Source organism: Camelina sativa, chromosome 12 (assembly GCF_030686135.1).
Source record: "Camelina sativa cultivar CO46 ecotype springtype chromosome 12, ASM3068613v1".
Taxonomy (NCBI): domain Eukaryota; kingdom Viridiplantae; phylum Streptophyta; class Magnoliopsida; order Brassicales; family Brassicaceae; genus Camelina; species Camelina sativa.
In genome coordinates, this window is record NC_141891.1 from 30,597,993 (window position 1) to 30,619,789 (window position 21,797).

General features: G+C 36.0%; 1 protein-coding gene and 2 pseudogenes across 2 annotated transcripts; all 3 read left to right on the top strand.

The window, feature by feature from the left end:
• The first annotated feature begins 3,503 nt into the window (after nt 1–3,503).
• Nucleotides 3,504–8,924, top strand: LOC147931138 (uncharacterized; annotated as a pseudogene).
• A 392-nt stretch (nt 8,925–9,316) lies between these two features.
• On the top strand, nt 9,317–16,915 carry LOC104733862 (protein neprosin-like; annotated as a pseudogene).
• Nucleotides 16,916–17,848: 933 nt separating this feature from the next.
• Nucleotides 17,849–21,240, top strand: LOC104732642 (tRNA threonylcarbamoyladenosine dehydratase). 2 transcript variants are annotated; one of them, XM_087477490.1, is made up of 11 exons: nt 17,849–18,078; nt 18,203–18,249; nt 18,405–18,495; nt 19,063–19,210; nt 19,375–19,587; nt 19,686–19,820; nt 19,935–20,069; nt 20,157–20,372; nt 20,562–20,686; nt 20,778–20,835; nt 20,932–21,240. In XM_087477490.1, the coding sequence occupies exons 1-11, from the start codon at nt 17,987–17,989 to the stop codon at nt 21,040–21,042; spliced, it is 1,371 nt and encodes a 456-aa protein (XP_087333616.1). In that variant the 5' UTR covers nt 17,849–17,986; the 3' UTR covers nt 21,043–21,240. The 2 variants fall into 2 exon arrangements, with proteins under 2 accessions (XP_087333616.1, XP_087333615.1); XM_087477489.1 differs by having other exon boundaries at nt 17,854–18,078; nt 18,399–18,495.
• Nucleotides 21,241–21,797: the final 557 nt, after the last annotated feature.

Here is a 21,797-nt window from a genome sequence, read left to right on the forward strand (position 1 = left end):
TCTATCCCATAGCACCAATTACTATGTCTAAACAACCTAAATTACTTTATTTCCGTAAGTAATCAGGAGTTATACATCTGTAACAATCCAACTCAAAGTGTTTACAAGGCTTCATAACTCAACTTTCGCAGGTTATGACGTTTTCCTCATCTTGATTACTTTTAGGCAACTCATCAAACCTTCAAAAGCAGATCTATCCTAAAAGTAGTAGCTAGGTTGACATGTCAATCAAGCAGTACTAAGCAGCAAAGATAAACCTAGATGGAGAACATAAACAAACAAATTCGAATCTAAACACCCTAGTTAACAATCCATGAGTCACCTTTTGAAAACCCTTAAACCCAACAAGTTAACTACTAACACATATATTCAAGCAAATCAAAACCATAAATATAATAGATTGCATAAACAAATATGAGTATAAAAAGAGTTGAGAGATCTTCTTTGTGATAAAGAGTTGGTGATTAACAAGTATAAAACAGAACAAGAGAAGATTAGTGACTAGAAGTGAAGTGATGGTGACTATTTGTCCAAAAAAAAAAGAAAGAAGTGATGACTTCCGAAATGAACGACGGTAGGAACAAACTTCGAACGGCCACGAGGAGGTGGTGAAGGTTGCTGGTGTCTTTCCGGTCGTCTTTCCTTGGGGCCGGCGAATGCACACCGAAAACCTAAGTTAAAACAAGCACCTATAAGCTTGGGGGTATAGGAAATCAGTTTAGGGCTTCTATTGTCGAAACTCAGCGTTTTAGGGAAAGATGCAGGCTTCTGGACCGGTCATGTGGGCTGTGACCGGTGTGTGTGTGTTGTAGGGAGGAGACCGGTCACGGATCCTGTGGCTTGTGTGGACAAGAAGCTTCCGACGGTCACACATCTTCTGGCGTGTCTGTGACATGTTTTGAGAGATCGAGCGTAACTTATTATTCCAATTAGAGGTGAAAGAAGACTTTTCCAGCTTTCTAGAAACCAAGAACGTTCATTTTGGTTATTGGTAAGATTTTCAAAAGTTGCCCGTAACATCAGGCTCCGAAACTATATAAAAATGTGTTTTGCTCTCTTTTTGGTACATTTTTCCTTTAAGCTTATAAAACCTCCTTGCAATCATCCTTTGAGGTTTGAAATAATCCTAAACACTTCATATAAAACAATCCTTAGAAACTAGCTAAAATGGGTAAAAATAGAATGTTATCACATAGAAAATTAAAAACATCATTTAAAATAATATACAAAAAATCGCTAACACATCATTTTAAGTGATACGGAGGGAGTATGAGTTAATTACATAGTTGAAACTTTTCTCAAAATTAAACATATCTAGTGAACATTAAAATTATTATTTTATTTTTTTTGTCAACAACATTAAAATTATTTTTGTTTCATTTTCTCTCATTTAATTCTATTTTCTTTTATAAAGCTATTATTATATAATAATAATTATATATAGAGAGATAAGCTTATAAGACACTTAATAATAATTAAATGAGTTAGTTATATAGTTAAACTTTGATGAAAAGAAATCACATGTATCTAGAAAACATTAATTAGTGTCTTTATAATTCTACTAGATGAGGATCCGCCCGATGTGCGAGTTTAAAGTTTTATAATTTAAATTAAGTTTAACAAAAATATATTAAAATTTGTTATACATTATTTATAAATTTTATTTTTGTTATAATACACTGATTTATATCTATTTACAAATATTTTATGTATCTTACTATTAAAAGTGTAGTTTTTACACCTAAATATATTCTATGTTACAAATATATTCTTTGTTACCACCTAGAAAATGTCTACATTAACACATTAAACCAACTATTTTACTTTCACTTCTGCATAGTTTTTAATTACTAAAATTGTTGGCTAAAAAAACATTTTGAATAAAAAATATATTACATAATATACTAATCAATAATGTATCATCACAATAATGTATGACCACCGTGGAGAAAACTTCGGCTCCGCCCTCATCCCTTATGGAGAGAACCTTGCGTCCAACCTCATCCACCATGGAGAGAACCTTGGCTCCTCCTTCCTCTCTTGGGGAGATAACCTTGCGTCCAACCTCCTCCACCTTCCTCCCTTAGGGAGATAACTTTGTATCCAACCTTCTCCACCATAGAGAGAACATCGACTCTGCCCTCCTTCTGTGTGGAGAGAACATGTTCACGTATTTTTTCTATCTCAAAATGGTTTACTCCGAGCCTCCGATAACCAATGAAAGTAAAAACTTTTTTCTAACATTACAAAATCTTTTGATAGTAACTAATGTTAAATTTCTTAATGTATTCGTGTAAGTGTCTTTGACACACTATGATGTAGCCTCTGTCTCTGTAACGCCTCAACGACCACCTTCCTTAGTGAGCCCATGTCCACTCTCAGTCCATGGGCATGCCTTCCTAAGTGGGCCCATCATCTATTTCTGGTATGGGCAGTTTGTTACGTCTGGGAGGCTTTAAAAACTTGTTTACCGACCGTAGAGATCAACAAATTATATTTTCTTGTGTTTTGTCCTCACTCGCACAGTTTCGACATTCACTTCCAGGAAATTCACCCATCATGAAGTTCTCACAGGACCCTTGACCGAAAAATAAATGCATTTTGGTGACATATGTGACCAAATCAATTATTTTAAACCTTTCCGCACACCAGGGTGTCACAGTGTTTGAGCTCCTATGGATCTATCAACAACGATTTATATTTTTCCAATCTATTTATCTATGTTTGTTGTAAACTTGTGTTTGATTAGTCTATTTTATCCATCCATTAGGTTGATGAGCTTCTACTTGTTATCTTCCTTTGGGATTGAATGAATAATGGTAACAATTATGTTTGCAAAAGGAAGAAGGGTTTATGACAAACCAATCAAGGTTGATAAATTAGAAGAAAATTAATTTGACATATGAATCCCAAATAATGCAAAGATGAAAATATTAATTAGATAAAACAATCTAAATATACTACAATAAATTTTAAAATACAGTATTAAGAAAAGAAGACGCATATATTAATCTTTTTTTTTGGGGTCAACATATTAATCTTACATATTCCCAACTGAAAAAAGAGAAAGTAAGAGAAAATTTTGGTTTAAAAAAATAAGAAAAAATTACCTTCCCATTAGAAAAAATTCTCAATTAAACAAAGTTGAAAGTAGTGTTTTTGAATAAATTATTGAAATATGAGACGATCTATATTTATACAAAAGTGAGTATTTACAAAATTTAAAATTAATCATTAACTGTAGATTTTCCTTAATCTCTTTTTATATTTTTTGTAGAGTTAATAACTTAAAATTAAAAATTAGTAAATAATATTATAATTTCAAATTTTATGAAATATATATATATATATATTATATTATATATATATATATTTATAATATGTCGTTTCTCTCTCGAGGCGACTCTTTTGGCGATCATACCCGCTGGGTTTTTTTCCGGCGTTGCCGGTACTTTTCTCCGATTAGGAGTCATGTTTCCATCGAGAAAATCATTAATCCCTGTTTGCAAAACTTTGTTGGCGGTTAATCTCTGTCAGTTAACCTTGACAGTTTCTCTTTCACTGTTTCTGCGGGAGATAATCGTTTTCTAAAACCGCCATTGATGATCATATATAAATCCCTTGTTTCCACTCCCTCTCGTCAAGCCCAACCGATTACCGACCATCACTTTGTCACCCACAAAGACACCATGAGTGATTACTTGCGAAAATCTGTTCAAGACCTTCATTTGGGGATTGATGATGCCCCGATTACTCTGCAACCGGAATTTGTCTCTAGAGCCGCTGCTATCAACCGCTATTCTCTTGTGGTCACTCCTGTCAACCCCCGTAAACAAAATTTACGGGCCCTCATCTGCCAGATGCCTCGAGTATGGGGTTTCGCAGAGGAATGTGTAGGCCATATTATTGATGGGGGACAAGTCCAATTCCGTTTTCAATCTGAGGAAACGATGAATCTAGTCCTTCGACGTGGTCCGTGGTCTTTCAATGACTGGATGGTTACAACTCATCGCTGGTACCCGAACTTGGCTGAGAATGAGATGAAGATCATACCCTTTTGGATCCAAATTCAAGGTATCCCAATACTTTACTTAACGAATGTCATGGCTAGAAGGGTTGGAAACAGTCTAGGGTATGTGACAGAAGTAGACTATGATGAGAATGTCAACCAAGTAGGTTCTGTAAGGGTTAAGATAGATTGGAACATAGACAATCCCCTGCGTTTCAGAAAAATGTTCAGTTCATGCCAGGAGAGAATACCATTGTTACATTTCGTTTTGAACGTCTCCGTAACTTTTGCAACAAGTGTGATTGTTTGAAACACGATATCAAGGAATGCCCTCTTACTTTTGACAATGAAGATCCATATATGTCTGGAGATGATAGCGATGGTGATGAACATCCGGATGGAGATAACTATATGGCTGATGCAAACAATGCCCCTACCATGTCTCCTGTAGTGACTATCCCTGGTATACAAATGGCACCTCCTCAGGTTACTGGTTGTGTTCACGGTCCCATGACCACTCATTCATCGGATATCCCCAGTGTTTTTGAGGATACATAACAAACAGCGGAACGTCTAAGGTATCTCCATGCCAAGTACACGCCAAAGGACTTCTTTGAGGACAGTACAAACAATGCTATTCCTGATTTTGGCTTCAACAAACGCAAACGGGTGAGTTTTGTAACAGCTTTCAACAAAGCTAACGCTGCAGAAGAGAGGGCGGTCCTGAGCCAACTCCGGAAGCAGGGAAGGATTAACAGTTCGGTTGATTCATGCTCGGTCAATGTTGGATTCGACGGAGGCGCGGGGGGCCCGGTACCCCTAGAGGATCCTCCATGAATATGATTTCCTGGAATTGCCAAGGCCTTGCATCGCCATTAAAATCTGCTACTCTAAAAAGATTATGTATATTATCTAAGTGTGATGTTTTATTTCTTATTGAAACTTTAAATAAGTGTGATATGGTATGTAAACTAAAGGATGATTTAGGATTCTCTAACATTATAACTCAGCCTCCTCTAGGCAGGGGTGGTGGCTTAGCTCTTATGTGGAATAACAATGTGACTCTATCCTTAATTTCAAAGGATGAGAGGCTCATTGATGTATCAGCAACCTATAATAATATTAACTTCTACTTGTCTTGTGTGTATGGTCATCCAATTCAGAGTGAAAGGCATCACTTATGGGACTATCTCAAATATATTTCCCCTCATCGATCTGAGCCTTGGATTCTTATTGGAGATTTTAATGAAATTATCTCCAACCAACTCCTATCAGAGATGAGTGGACATTCAGAAACTTTAGAAATATGATCTCAACATGCGATTTGGATGACCTTAACTCAAGAGGAGATAAATTTACATGGGTGGGTGAACGGTATACTCATACTACAAATGTTGTTTGGATCGATGTTTGATCAACAGTAATGGCTCGGCTACTTTCCCAAATGCATTACTCGAGTTCATGGATTTCTCAGGCTCTGATCATCGTCCTCTCTACCTGCAACTAAATATGATGAAAGAAAAACGAAAAAGGTCTTCTTCTTTGATAAAAGATTATGTGAGCTGCCTACATTTACAGAAACAGTTCGTGAAGGGTGGCAAAAAGATTCTGACATTTCAACAACAACTATCATGTCTAGAATCTCAAACTGTCGAAAAAGCATGGCAAAACTGAAACATACATCACAATTAAATGCGGATACACGAATACGAGCACTACATTCTCAATTGAATATGGCCATGGAAAGTACTCTGCAGGCTGAAAGACAACGAGTACCACACATTCAAGCTGCTCTTACCAAAGCATACAATGATGAGGAAAAGCACTGGAAGCAAAAGAGTAGAAATCAAACCATTGAAGAGGGTGATCAAAATACAAGCTACTTTCATGCATGTGCAAAGACTAGATCCTCAAAGAACAGATTAAATTCAATTTATAACGATCAAGGAGTTCTTATACATGGGGATCGAAAGATTGGTGAACACGCGCAAGGCTTTTTCACAAAGTTGTTTTCTACAAACGGTCATTCTGTATCACCAAACGACTTTGCGGATTTTGGAAAGAAAGTTACAGATGAGATCAACAACTCTCTCACAAGAGATTTTTCTGACAAAGAAATCTATGATGCAGTAAGTTTAATTGGGGATGATCGTGCTCCGGGACCAGACGGCCTAACTGCAAGATTTTATAAACGTTGCTGGTCAGTAGTGGGAAAGGATGTGATTCGGGAAGTACAATATTTTTTCAGAACCTCTACCATGACACAAGGTATAAACCATACAAATATATGTCTGATTCCAAAGGTGGACAACCCTACAACGCTTTCAGATTACCGTCCAATTGCACTCTGCAATGTCTTATACAAGATTATTTCAAAATGTCTTGTTAAGCGCCTCAAACCTCATCTTGATAGTATTGTTTCTGAATCACAAGCTGCATTCATTCCGGGTAGAATCATTCAGGATAATGTTATGATTGCACATGAAGTAATGCATTCTTTGAAATCTCGAAAGCGTGTCTCACAAACATACATGGCTGTTAAAACTGATGTAAGCAAAGCCTATGACAGAGTTGAATGGAACTTTCTGGAAACAACCCTCAAACTCTTTGGCTTATGTGACTGATGGATCAGTTGGATCATTGCTGCTGTTTGCTCAACCACATATTCGGTTTTAATAAATGGTTCCCCTCATGGACTTGTTCGACCAGAAAGGGAGATCCGTCAAGGAGATCCCCTGCCTCCATACCTCTTTATTTTATGTTCCGATATGCTAAGCCACCTCATTACCTCATATGCTAAAGATGGAGACATTAAGAGAGTAAAGATTGGTAATGGAGTACCATGCATCACTCATTTACAATTTGCTGATGACTCACTCTTTTTCTGCCAAGCCAATAAGAAGAATTTTCAAGCATTGCGGGATGTTTTTGATGTTTATGAACACTATTCAGGACAAAAGATCAACAAAGATAAATCTATGATTAATTTTGGATCGAGAGTCTTTGCCACAACACATAATAGACTTAAGACAATCCTAAACATCCCACACCATGGAGGAGGTGGCAAATATCTTGGTCTACCTGAACAGTTTGGTAGGAAGAAGAACGAAATGTTTGAGAATATTATTGACAGAGTGAGAAAAAGAACTTCACACTAGACCACAAAGAAACTCTCACCTGCAGGTAAAGAGGTAATGCTTAAATAAGTTGCAGTCTCCATACCAGTATATGCTATGTCCTGTTTCAAGCTACCAAAGGGAGTCACAACTGAACTTGATTCTTTATTAATGAACTTCTGGTGGGAAAAAATCACTCAACACCGAAAAATCCCATGGATATCTTGGAAGAAGTTACATATTTCAAAGAAAGAGGGTGGTTTAGGTTTTCGAGACTTGGAGAAATTTAATGATGCTCTCCTTGCGAAACAAGCATGGCACCTTATACAATTCCCAGATTCTCTATTTGCTCTTGTGATGAAGGCAAGACACTATCCTGATGTCTCCCTCCTTGATGCAACACCGAAACAATCACAATCATACGGGTGGTCATCATTACTAACTGGTCTTGATCTACTTAAAAAAGGTTCTCGTTTTGTAGTTGGAGATGGTCTTTCAATACGAACTTGGATAGATAATTTTGTTAACACTCATCCCCCTCGTCCATTGACTTCCCGTTTACCACAAGGACAAATTCTTCTCACAGATCTGATCATCAGAGAAGATGATTCTCGATCATGGGCCAACCAAAAAATTGAAAATATGATTGCAAGTGAGGACCAGGATTTTATCAAAAACATCTACTTGTCTAAGTATGATAGACCTGATCAGTTGATTTGGAACTATTCTATTTCTGGAGACTATACTGTGAAATCAGGGTACTGGCTACTTACACATGATCCTCATGACCCTCACCTTCCTATGATGTTCCATACGGATCTGTTGAACTAAAGAACAAACTATGGGGTTTAAACATTATGCCTAAAATAAAGCATTTCATATGGCGGACCATCTCACGAGCCTTGCCTACAACAACCAGACTGCGATCAAGAGGTATGGATATTAATCCAAAATGTTGCAGATGCAGACTAGAAGATGAAACTATAAACCACGCCCTGTTCACATGCCCTTTTGCTATTTCAACATGGCGTCTCTCAAACACCTCTGCTCTAAATTTAGAACAATTATCCGATAATGCAGAGGAAAATATCTCATCTTTGATTGAATATTCAAAGCGCCAAGATATCTCTCCTCAAAATGCCTTACAACCATTATGGCTCATGTGGAGAATTTGGAAAGCAAAAAATAACACTGTCTTTAACAATTTTCGAGAAAGTGCAACGCAAACTGTCCTACAGGCTCAAGCAGAGACAAACGAGTGGATCAATATCAAGCTTCTCAGAAATAATATTCAGGAACTAACTCAAAACTAAGCCAAATGGATGCCTCCGCCACAAACTTCGGTGAAATGTAACTTCGATGCAGCTTTCGAAAGAAACACATCCTAAGCCATTGGAGGATGGATTATTTGCAATTATCTCGGCCAACCTCTTACCTGGAGATCTTCTATACTTGGATATGCCACATCTCCCCTTGAAGCAGAAACAAAAGCCTTACTTCTTGGAGCACAGCAATCATGGATCAATGGTTATACCAACATCATATTTGAAGGAGACTGTGTAAATTTAATCAACACTCTTAATGGACTTCAAAGGAATAGATCTCTAGCAAATTTTATTCATGACATTCAGTTTTGGATTTCCAAATTTGATTCAACTTCTTTTCTATTTGCAAAGAGAGAATGCAATTGTGCAGCTCATAATTTAGCAAAATTTGGTTGTTTGATCAATAATTTTTACTCTGATTCTGGTATTGTACCAGACTGGCTAAGCCACACCATATGTAATGACTCTTCTTAAAGGGAAATAAAATTTCTTTTCGTGGAAAAAAAAAAATATAATCTCCTTATAATTAAAAAATTTGTATTTTTATAAATTATGTAATCTTTGAGAATTATCTTTTTTACATTATTAATATTTTTTAAAACAAAATATTTTATTTTTGTTGTAATCAAATTCCTCCAATTAAATAGTATTTTTTACACATGTCAAAATCTAAGATTGATAACTTGACACATGTCAAAATCTTGTTAATGACTAACTTTCAAAACTCAACTTTATATAATAAGATCTGTCTCACTACTTTTGATATTATTATATAGAGACTATTTATTTTCCTATAAATCTCCCTTGACCATTTGATTTTCACTCTAACAATTTTTCGTAGAACTTACGGATTAAGTGGTTCAAATATGTTGATATTTTTGATAATTTATATTCTATGTTTCAGTGACATGGCGAGTCTCAATAATCGTTTTGGGAATATGCAGTGGATAGCACAATAATCAGACTTATTTAAGAAACTACCACAACTGTAATTGTAGATGTCGACTGGGGCTTAGTTAATTACTATGCTGGCCTTCCGTAGGTGACCTCCTTCTAGGGGACATATATTATAGGGGGATATAATATTAATATTTAATAGGTAAAGAGAAGAGATAAGATAGTAGAGTACGCAACGATTTGGGACCACATATTTGCTCTGTCTTAACAGTAAATCTCTTTTCACATTGCGATAAGGTGGGTTTGCTCAAACATATATTTTTTCAGTCGTCTCACTAAACCAGCCGCAAAGAGTTCTAATCCTTCCAGTTCCACTATCAGCAATTAGTAGGGTACAAATTTGTTTTTGGTTCGTTTCGAGCTTCTCCTGTAACATCTTCCCTACTCAGCCCCACCGTTTGTTGGCAGTGTTTGCAACACAATCGAATCTCTGTCCCACTGTTTTGGCGTCTGCTTTGAAATTCGTTTAGCCAAAAAATACAGGTATAATCACAAGAATTATCCCTATTTCCCTTCTATCGGTGTGGAAGTAATAAAGTGGATAATTTTACCAGCATCTATTTCACCTTTACAGTTCATGGAGAATTCAGTCCTGCCGTTTCGTCTGTTCAAAGAAGGTGCAGAACCAAATGGTGAACGTGTACAGTGGTACAAAGAGTTAGCTTACCTTGAAGGGATAACCTCATCATTGTTCCCTGAGGATTTAAATTTCTTGAGATCTTCTCAATTTGGCAAACTGCTTGAGATTGTTAACGGTTCGGCTTTCTCTAGTAAGCTTGTGCACATTCTCTTGACCCGGCAGTTGGTTGTCAAGAAAAAAAGAAGAGTTGTGGGTTGTATTTGCCGGTTCTCCTATTAGGTTCTCCCTGTCTGAATTTCAAATGGTAACTGGCCGTAATTGTGAGAAACCTCCAAACGAGAAAGCTAGAAAGAGGAAACGGGTCGTCTGACCTGGTAGGTATTGGTATAGTCTTTTTGAGCGGGCTGATGTATCTGTCGAATGGGTTGTTTCCAGACTGAAGAAGCGTTTGGTACCCGACCGTGATACCAGAATAAGATACGCCCTACTTGCCATAATTGACGGCGTGTTGTGTCACTTCAGGGAAAGCGAAGATTTCCCCTGTTCATGCTGATATGGTAGCAGATATCGCCAAGTTTGTGGAGCACCCATGGGGGACTAAATCTTTCCAAATGACCTTGACTAGCATAAAGGCAAGGGTTCCTGAAAAGTTGAATAAAAAGTCAGTGTCTCTGCAAGGATTTCCACATGCTTTGCAACTGCTACTCCTTCAATGTGTCCCCAGTATAAGGGAATTACAGTTCCCTGCAGTAGATGTCGACGAGTATTCTGATATTGAAGAGGTTGATCCCGAACCGGAACATCTTTGGAATTTGAAGTTGGACATTGTTTGGAAAATTGATGCCAAAGCTAATGTGAGTTTTAAATTTAGTACTGTTTTTTCTATTTAGCAGTAAGTTTCCGAAATAGTTACATGTGTTTTAAAGTAAATACATGTAGTCTGTAGTTGTCATTTTGAATTTTATATATGTACTTTGTTATATAAGAAATACCATTACTATTTGTATATAAATAGCAAATACCTACTCTTGTCTACCATATAAAACACCGATCTTCCGATCCTTACGCATTGGTAGTACATGAGGATCTAACCTTATTGTATTTTCTATTTTGTATTCAGTGTAACGTCTCCCCCATCATGGCTGCGTGTGCCACAAGTCAGCCGTCAAGTAGTAGTAGTTGGATTGAGGACGAGGAAGACATCCGTGTTGATAATATGGTGAAACTAATTAACGACGGCCATAAATTTAACACTTCCATGTTTTCGTGGTTTAGTTTCTTCTGATGTTCCGGATGAAAAAAATGACAACAGTGATGTTGGTAGCACGCATGAATCAGAGGCTGCAAATAATCTGAATGCCCAATAGAACAGGGTTGCGTGTAGTCACAACTTTGAAGACACAAGTGAGCACATCAACATGCGTGCGCAGCTTTTGGAAAAACGGCTTTTGCAAGCCATCAAAGACACGGAGGTGCGATTACAAACTACCTTCGCCACAACTGAAAGTAGAGTTAACAAGAGGGATCCTCAGCCAGATACTGGAGACACTGTGTCAACCAAAGTTACGGCAGAACCCTCTGTTCGAAGAGGAGACGAGAATTTAGGGCCGGCAAAAGACGAGTCAACTGGAAAAGTAGACAATATCATTGGTTCTGCATTGGCTTCTGTCGAGAATACGAATTCAGTGAAAGAGGAGCAGTCCATAGACCGTTTGTGGCATAGCATACTGGTAAACACTGTTTGGTCCACTTGGAAAACCACTTTAACATAATCGAATTCTATATGGTACCATCTATGTATTGTTTGATTAACCCCTCAAAATCTTGATGCTGCAGAAAAGATGTGGAGGCACTGCAGTTGACAAACTTTGTCTGCCAGAACTCAAAGTTTCCCCCTCGTTACTTCCGAGTAAACTGCGTAAAAGTTTTTCTGCAGACGCAGATGTTTCAACTATTATGGAGGGCCAGGTGCAAAGCACATATGATGGGAAGCGACAGGTATTTTAAAAATCCAAATTATTTATGGTGTTAGTGACCTTAGGGTCCGACATTTTTTTAAAGCTTATAGTGTCTTGTCCAAATATTGTGAGCTGATTAATAAAGTTGTTAGAGATCATGTATAAATATAATGTTATCTTGTGGTTACTTGAATTATTGTTTCTCCATCGCAGATTGATTCTATAGATGTGTTACCTGAAGTAAAAGTAAGTGTCGTTAAAAGTGAAACTGTCTCCTATGTTCGGAGTGGCACTTTTCCAGATGACCAGGAAGACGTCCGTTGTGAGGATTTAAGTAGGACTATAGATGGTATGGATAAGGACATAAACCTCGCAAATCTACAGGTAACTCTGTCTATTTCGTGATGCTAAAATAGTGGATTGACGTATGTATTTTGTCTCGCTCGGCTAATAAAAGATGATAATACCAATGCTTTTAATCGTATGCCAGGCTGTAGATATTGTGCATAGTAGTTCAGACTCACCAACCATTGTGAGTACGCTTGGATATGACGTTGAACAGATGCAGAAACTATGCCGCATTACTTCTTCGATGGGGTAACCATTTAGAAAGAGATAGTGGTTTACGCTTGGATATGACGTTGAACAGATGCAGAAACTATGCTGCATTATCCAAGCATCCTTACGATGTCTCTACTTGTGTTTGTTTTACCAGGGAGATTGATTTTGGTGTCGGTCGTCAACTTAGCAGTAGAGAGGTACTTGATATTCTGGAGTTAAAATCTCCACTCACACCCCCGGTAAGCACCCTTACTGAAAATTTTTATTAACTATTTCCCTTTGGTTATGTTGTATGAGAATGTATTGGTGTATATGTAGGTTATGTACCTGTTATTAAACACGGTCCGGATTGGGTGGGACGCAGTACCTCATGTTGGTGCACATGACAGTGTTGCGTTTCTAGATGCAACATTTGTATCTGAATTGCTGAAGCACTACACGAAATTTAGAAAGTCAATTGATAAGGGCATGTATGTGTTTGATGAAGACATTTTAAGCTGCACCCCAATTGGGATTGAACGGGTTTACATACCCTTCATGGCTGATAAACAGCATTGGGTGGGATTCTGCGTGCATCTTTCAGACTGGCGTATATATGTTATTGATTGTTTTACTTCTTCATCTCGCGAGCCGAAGCTGAAGAGTGTTGTTAATCCTTTGGGGGAGATGTTGCCCTACTTGATTCGTTATGCGACTGGAAAGGGTGGGAAAAGGAGTGGTGTTTATAAACCGATGAGTGTGCAGAGACTGAATAATATCCCCCAAGCTTGTTTTGCTAGACACTCTGGTGTGATGTCTGCACTTTTGCTACAAAGACACGCAGTTGGAGGTGTAGAAGCATGAAAGGATGTGAACATCACTGACGTCTTCGACGCAGCCAAGAAGTTCATAATTGCAGCTTACGAGCTCGCTAACGGCCCTCCCTAAAAATACGTCAATCATGGAGACTCTGCTGTCTGGCCTACGCGTCCTTAGTCCTTAAGTCGTTGAGTAGTCATACGTCTCTTAATCGTTTCATTATGTATTTGTGGTTTTTTATTAAACACTTGCCGTATTCGTTGAAAACAAAGTATGGCGTGGAGGATATGTGCCAAACTAACCAGTGACTACAGCTGTCAAAACAATAGATATCTGTTGTGTGAAAATCTATTAGAACATGATATTTTAAAAAACTAAGATCCATTTACTGAGGGCATCTGCAATGGCACAACTGATCTTAAAATAATTATAATAATATTATAATGAGGTAATAATATTATAATGAGGTAAGAGAGAGAAAGAGAGAAAAATATATATATAAGTCAATATCAATGCTCAAGACCAGATCTTGCTCAAGACCAGATCTTGCTCAAGACTGTTCCTCCGCTTATTCCTCTACTGTTTGAGTTTTTTTCTGGTTTTTTATATCCAAAATCAGTGTAAAAGATGCTGTGTTGCAGATGGCCTAATATAGCATGATATATCCTATTACAGTGTTCCCCCAATGATGCATTGGAACGCGCAAATAACGCAGACCCAGAATTAAATGCACCAGATACGTATCTAACTATCCCTTTCAAACTACAATTCTTGTCCACTCGGTTACTTGTCAACTTGCAATCTAATGATGGCCGTATTTTAAAAAAATTTCATGGTTTTTTATTAACACATACAGTGAAGTTAGTGGTAGCTACATAATTCTCGACTACACACCATACTATTGGGCTTATTCATAAATTTAGCCCATTGATTACAACATTACTATTTGATCCGCTATTATTTTGGAGGCCCATTTCACCAATTAGTGGTATACATTTATTTATTCTTTCAGCCTTCGGATTCCACGCTTGACCTTCCACCTATATGTCAACAAATGATGACAAAAAAAATATTTACAGGGTAACGTGTATGCTTCACACAAACATGTATGATCTTCCCTTTTAAGATGTGTTTTTTTTTTCCAAGGAACTTTTGAGTTCAACGTAGAAGTAGAATAATGAGTGGTAATATAATGCAAGCGTTTTTATAAAAATTCACTTCAAACCTTAACGGTAGCAGGTGGAGACTTCGTCTCAAACAGACATGCAAAGTCGAACGTACAAGTAGAATAATGAGTGGAACTATAAAGCAAGCGTTTTCATAAAAATTCACTTCAAACCTTAACGGTAGCAGGATGAGCCTGGTTTCAAACAGACATGCAAAGTTATATGTAGAACTAGAATAATGTGTGTAAATATAAAGCATGCGTTTTTACAAAAAATCAATACAATCATTGCCTACTGCACAATGGTTCCCTATAAAGTCCACCTACTTGTCGAGATCTGCGATTTCTAGAGGGCAGATGTGTAATCTTTGTTGTACGGAAAATGGTAGTTACTTAAGTTTTCTGACGTTGTGGTATTTCCTACATTTCACACCAAAATTGTGCTATTTACTAATATTACCCTAATCGTTTTGTGGATGCAGAAACATTGGAAAAACAAATTAAATTTTTCAATGAAAATGCTGCTAAAATAATCAAAGTTTGTTTAATTTAGTCTTACTATTGTTTAGCGCATTATTTATTATAAGAAGTTTATTAAGTATTTTCTAATTTCAATGGATGATAGACTATACATGGAGATACCTATGAATGTGTGGATTTTTACAAACAACCAGCGTTTGATCATCCAACGATGAAAAATCACTTATTCCGCTACAAAGTATATAATAAATTTAATATTTGTGACTACAAAGAAATATCCTAATTTTACCATTAATTAATTTCTTATTTGTCACTAATGCAAAATTTATTTTTAAAATGTAGATGCATCGGACAACATCCTTTAAAAATTCAAAACCAAAAGACTTAAATGATAAAAATTTCGGCTTTTTGTGGGAAAATGGTGTAGGGTGTCCTTTAGATACTATACACATACAAAGAGTCACTAAAGACAAACTCTTGAGACTAAATTCGCATTCTGACAAATATAAACCCAGAGATTCCTGGAACTTCACTTATAATCAATATAATGTAGATATGAACCACATCATGTAAGTAAGTAGTACTTTTTCTGTTATGGTTTATAAGATGTTTAACATTTTTTTCTTTTCCATTGTTTTTTTTTAATGTATATAAATTTTATACAACTGTGCACTAATCTTTATTTTATGTTATTGTTATTTTTAAATGACGCATGATATATAACTTTTTTTTTTATCAAACTCATATATACAACAAAAGTTTATCTTGATCATGGTGATGATGACTAGTTTGCGGTAGCTCGTACCAAGAAAGGAGAAAGAAAAAACTATAATGGAGCATCAATGGTTGTTTCTGTAAATGATCCTGAAGTTAAATATCCACAATTTAGTTCTGCTCGTATGCCTGTTCAGTTTGGAGAAGATTATATTCAAGCTGGATGGACTGTAAGTTTGTTTTCACATGTTATATTTAATTAATTATATTTTTCACTTAACTAATATCAAAATTAAAAATCACGATAAATTGGTTTTGGCCAAAAAAAAATTGAAAAAAAAATCATGATAAGTTGGTAATTTTATAATTGTATACAGTTCTAGAATACTGACTTATATATTATTAACAGAAATATAATTACATTTCAGATTAATCCAGATTTATATCCTGACAACCAACCAAGAAGTTTTGTTTATACAAAAGTAAGTTAATTTCTTACATATACTATTTCTTCAAAGTTTTTTTGTCCATCTTTTTTTTACATAGTTCATATTTTCCGTCTATCAATTCTCTATCCATGTTCTCATCTCGTATGTATATTATTGAACTTTTTTTTGTTGTACTATATAATCATAAGCTAGGCATGCATAACGATATATCGAATCATACGGTCAGGTCAAAACAAGTGTTACAATACTTTGTGTCCCGTTGGCATGGTAGTAGTCCGTTCAGATACTCCTCTTGGTGTGCTTCGAGGTCCTCCTACTGTTCGCGGTGCTAAAACAAGTGCTTATGATACATATAGCTTACTCAAGGTTTGCTTGTTATTAATTTCTTCTCCATTTTATAACTCAACAAGATGTTAGATATTGATATTGATATTGATCATGAAAGGATAAAGGAAATGGTAACTGACGGCTTGAGTTTGGAGGAATATATATTGGGTATTGGCCGGCAAAACTATTTCAACAGAGTATGGCAAACAATATTGAATGGGGAGGAGAAGCATATAGTGCATCTTTGCCTGGTCCTCAAATGGGGAATGGATATTTTCCTTTGTTGGATCCAAAGTTCGATGCACATATCTGTAATAAAACTACGGTCGATGAGAATTTCAATATCGACCGGATGGTGAAGAATATAGAGACATACTCAGATAACAATCATGGTTATAAAGTATACGAGAATTTACTCAGGGTTACCGGTCGGACATATCATATATTTTGGAGGTCCTGGAATTATATTAAAGTGATAAAAAGATAACATTATGTAAAAGTAAAAAATAATTTATGTTCAAACAACATGTAATTGAGCATCTAAAGTAATTTGTTCACCTTCCTTGTTTCATTTTTGTGGTGTATGAAAGCTTGGACAAATTATCCGAGTCTGAGGACCCAATCCGATCCAAATCAAAATCCGCAATTTGAAAATACTTGAACGGCATCTATCTCTCAATTCTCAAGATCCACAAATCCAAAACCAATCTCGATCCAAACATGAATCCAAACAAGTATTTTAATATACCCACCACAATATAATTATATAGCAATATTAGTAATATTTATATTTGTAATAATCTGTGTCCAAAATATTTGAAATATTTGATATTTTGGATATTTTTGAGTAGTTAAGCTATTTTTTTAGTAAATTTAAGTAAAAACTATTCAGAGTTTTAAAGGGTATTTTCGAGTAGTTTAGACAAAGTTAGATAATAAAATTTTGAGTTTTAAACTTCTGGTAATCCGTATCTGAACCCGAAAATATTGGATAAAAATCTGATCCGAACCTGAGATCTAAAAATATGGGAAAACGGCCAAATTCCACCTCAACTTTTTCTGAAACGCTTTTTTATACCTGAACTCTTACCCCAGCAAATAACAACTCCAAGTCAATTTTAATTCAAATTACCTACCCAAACTATTGATAATTTTGTAAATTTCAACATCGGTGTTAACGAGGTTAAATGGTGGATTAACGGTGCTGACTCAAATTACGACGTGGCATTACGTCTTGGTAAAACAACGTCGTTTTGTTCTTTTTGTATGTGTTGTGGCAAAAATAAAACGACGACGTTTGCAATTGGAGATTATATACCTCAAAATTCAAAAATCCGATTTATCTGATCCGAACCCTCGGATATCCGAAGGCCCGGCCTTTATGAAACCAAACCGATTTGGGATGAACCAAATCGAACCGAAACTATGTGTAAATATCGGAATAGATAGATTCTAAAAATTTCGTTGATGTATTGTAAACTTGTAATAAACCCTAAACCCCAATCATAAAACTTTATAATTACGATTCGCTGGGTAAGTTAACGGTAATGGAGGAGAAATTAAAGTATCTGAGTCTCGTCGGAGCCGGAGCTCTTATCGGATCCGTCTCCACCGTCGCTCTCCTTAAACTTCTCTCCAGGCAATAATAACCCCTTTTTTTATTGAATCATCTCAAAACTCTCAGTTTCGTGTTACAGAAGAACCGCTAAATCCTTTAGCAGCTTCGAGATTATTGAAAGCTGTTTCGCTTTCTTTACTTGCAGGAGCTCAGTGAAGCAGCACGATGAAAACCCACTAACTAACTTCTTAGGTACTTGTGAATTTTTTTATTTTTTATTCCTTAGAGATGAAGAAGAGGAAAAATTAGTGTTCTTTGTTTGTTCATAGGCTTGGATCGAATTACAAATATGTTTTTTTTTTTTTTTTTAATTACTAAGTTTCTGATGAACTTGTGATTAGCTGCAGGAAATGGTATTGAATCTGAAACAAGACCAGTTACTGCAGCTAATGGTCAGGATCTTTTGAATGATGAAATTGTTTCTGAACATTTAACCAGGTACCCTTTTTAATCTTTGGTGTCTTTGTTGCAATGACATTATTGTTTTTGGAGGACTTTTAGTAAGCTCATCATATTACCAAGATTTAAAAGAGACAGAAGCTGTGATCTTTCTGAAAGTATTGGTTTTGTTCAAGTTGCTAGGATACTGTAATAAGGAGGCAAGCAAAAAGAACTCAAAAGAAATCTACTTTTTACCTTTGTTAAGTCAATATGTTGTGATGTCTGAGTCTTTTTGTGTTGAAGTTAAGCACATTGCATGATGCTATGTTAATTCTAAGTGCTTTATGCTAATTTGTCTCTTTAGGAATATCGAGTTTTTCGACCTTGAATCAATCTCAAGAGTAAAGTAACTTTTCTTAAAACGTCTTGTGATACTAAAGAGATACAAGTTATGGTGTTTTCTGTTAATGTTAGAAGGCACAAGCGAAAGATTAAATTTGAAATCATCTTGTGCCTTGTTAAATCATACTATGCTTATAATGTGTGAACCTTTTTTGTGTTGATGTTCAGCACATTACCTGATGCTCTATTGATTTCCTTGATTCTAAATGTTTTGTTGCTCAGGAATATCCAGTTTTTCGATCTTGAGTCTCAGCGTAAAGTCACTGGATCATATGTTGTGGTGATTGGACTTGGAGGTGTAGGGAGTCATGCTGCATCTATGCTCTTGAGGTCAGGTGTTGGGAAGCTCCTCCTGGTTGACTTTGACCAGGTATCATTGGTTATATTTGGCTTCTTTTTTAACTTCATTATATAGATTTAAGGTCTGTTTTGGATAAATTTGCATCTTAATTTCTTCCAAGCATCACAGAGAATCTTGTTTTTCCTTTACATATATATTCATGCATGTGTTCTTAATTCCATGAACATGAGAAGGTGTCGCTTTCATCATTAAATCGACACGCTGTTGCAACACGAGCAGATGTTGGTATTCCGAAAGCTATATGTCTCAAGAAACATTTCTCTTCAATCTTTCCTGAATGCCATATAGAAGCCAAGGTGATGCTGTATGACTCATCTTCTGAAGAAGAAATACTTTCAGGCAACCCAGATTTTGTTTTGGACTGCATTGACAACATCGATACAAAGGTGCTTTAAGTTATAGAATTTATGGTGTTTGAGAAATTACTCTGGTTTAGACATGTGATGCACACTGATATTTTGTCTTGTTTCAAATATAATGTTAGGTGGGACTTTTGGCTGCATGCGTTAAGAGGGGTTTGAAAGTTCTCTGTGCAACTGGTGCCGGTGCTAGAGCTGACCCAACAAGAATCAGAGTGGCTGATATAAGAGAGTCAACAATTGACCCATTATCTCGTTCTGTAACAATTCTAACTCTTTCCTCTAATAAGGCATTCATCAGATGGATATGATGATCTTCGGGTCTCAACACTATTACACACTTTTAATCACTTGCATGGTTCTTGGTTTTTCAGGTAAGACACAGATTGAGGAGAGAGCATGGCATTGAAGGAGGCATTCCTGTCGTGTTTTCCCTGGAAAAACCAAAAGCAAAGTTGCTTCCCTTTAAAGGACCAAATGGGGAAGACGAGAATCCTTCAGATTATCAAGTAACTAAATTCAGTTCCTGGAACACTGAACATCTATGTCCAGCTTTACATTTGTCATTGATCGTATATCTTGTTTGTGATTTTCAGGTAGTACCTGGCTTTCGTGTTCGGATAATTCCTGTACTTGGAACCATCCCTGCTATTTTTGGACAAATTATGGCCTCCTATGTTATTACACAACTTGCAGGTGTACAAGTTCAGATGGAGCCTATCGTAAATCTAGATTTAGATCATTATCGATTACTGCATAATCGCCTTATTGAGCATGAGGAGACAATTTATGGCACATCTGCAGAAGTAGAGGTATTCTGATTAGTCTCAGTGGTCTTATATTGTGCTCTTTTGTCGCTGTAACTTGTTAAGGAAAAGACTAATAGAAGTAGTAATCGTAACTGAGATTTATGTGACACTTGAAACTGCTTTGTGAAGTTAAAAAGCAGGGTTCTTGAGAATTCCTCTAAAAACTTTGGTCCATTTCCTTGTTTTCTGTAGGTGGATGTTGAGGAAGTGATGTACATAGTGAAAGAGTTGTGGCACGGACGAAGTGCTAGAGATGAGACTGCAAAAGATGTTGGGAGAGGAATGTGGCGAGCTATGAATGAGTTGATGCTCGTAAGGTATGTCGATTCACTCCTTTTACTCCACAGGTCGTAATAAGCTCGATGACAATCCGACAAAAAATGATAATGTGGTGTTATAACTAATCAGATGGGATGCAAAGAAGCCAGCAACAGTCTCGAACTTGATTCTTTTGAAGTTTAAAGAGGTTTGTTTTTTTGCTTAATGAGAATAGCTTGAAATCATTAAAATGAATTCGTCGGTTTGGTCGGGTTTAATTTTGAGGTATGCTACGTTATGATAGGCGGATGAACATGAGGCTAAGACTCTTGAGGAAGTGAAGGAAAGTGAAACAGAGTTCTTTGAAAAAGTTTCAGGTGTATTGAAGAAGGCAGAGCTTGATTTCTACGGCTAGCAGAAGAAAGACAAAAGAACCTATAGAGAATATCATCAGTCACATAGGCTTCAAGAAGCTTTTTGCTTAGTATTAGTATGAATGGCTTCTTACCAAATTACAGTAATTTAATTACTCATCTTAATGTATTATTTTCTCAAATGATTAGCAAATTGTTGTTTTTTTTTTGTCAATGAGTAGGCTCTGTTCTTTCCTGCATTCAAATGATCCATATGAAAGGAGATGAAAAATGATGTTCGTTTTTTACAATATAATAGTCCATTTACTTTTAGATAAATTAGTTGAATGAATTTTTTTAAAACTCATCCAAAAAGAAGAAAATCTTGGCTGAGTTTGATTAGTTTAGTCAGCTGGAACTGATTCAGCCAAAATTTGAATACTCTTAATGAAATCAAAGGATTACATCAAACCAAAAACCTTATTTGAGCGTTTGTTCTTAGACATGAAATTGCAGTTGGTTACGGTTATATGCGTTTAGAGTTATTTGATGATTAGTTGATTAGGATATTGACGAAATCTAGTTATTTTTCTTATAATTATACTTTTTAAAATTTAATAGTGTCATTTTAGAATTTTATTTTTGTTTCAAAAAGTGTCATTTTACATTTCCAATGCATCAATTTATATTTTCAATGCATCTTTTATATTAGATTTTCTAGTTTTAACTTTAATCTATGATTAAATTAATCATTAAACACTTATTAAATAAAGGTATATATATATATATTATAATGTTTTTTTAATTTGTGTGAAAT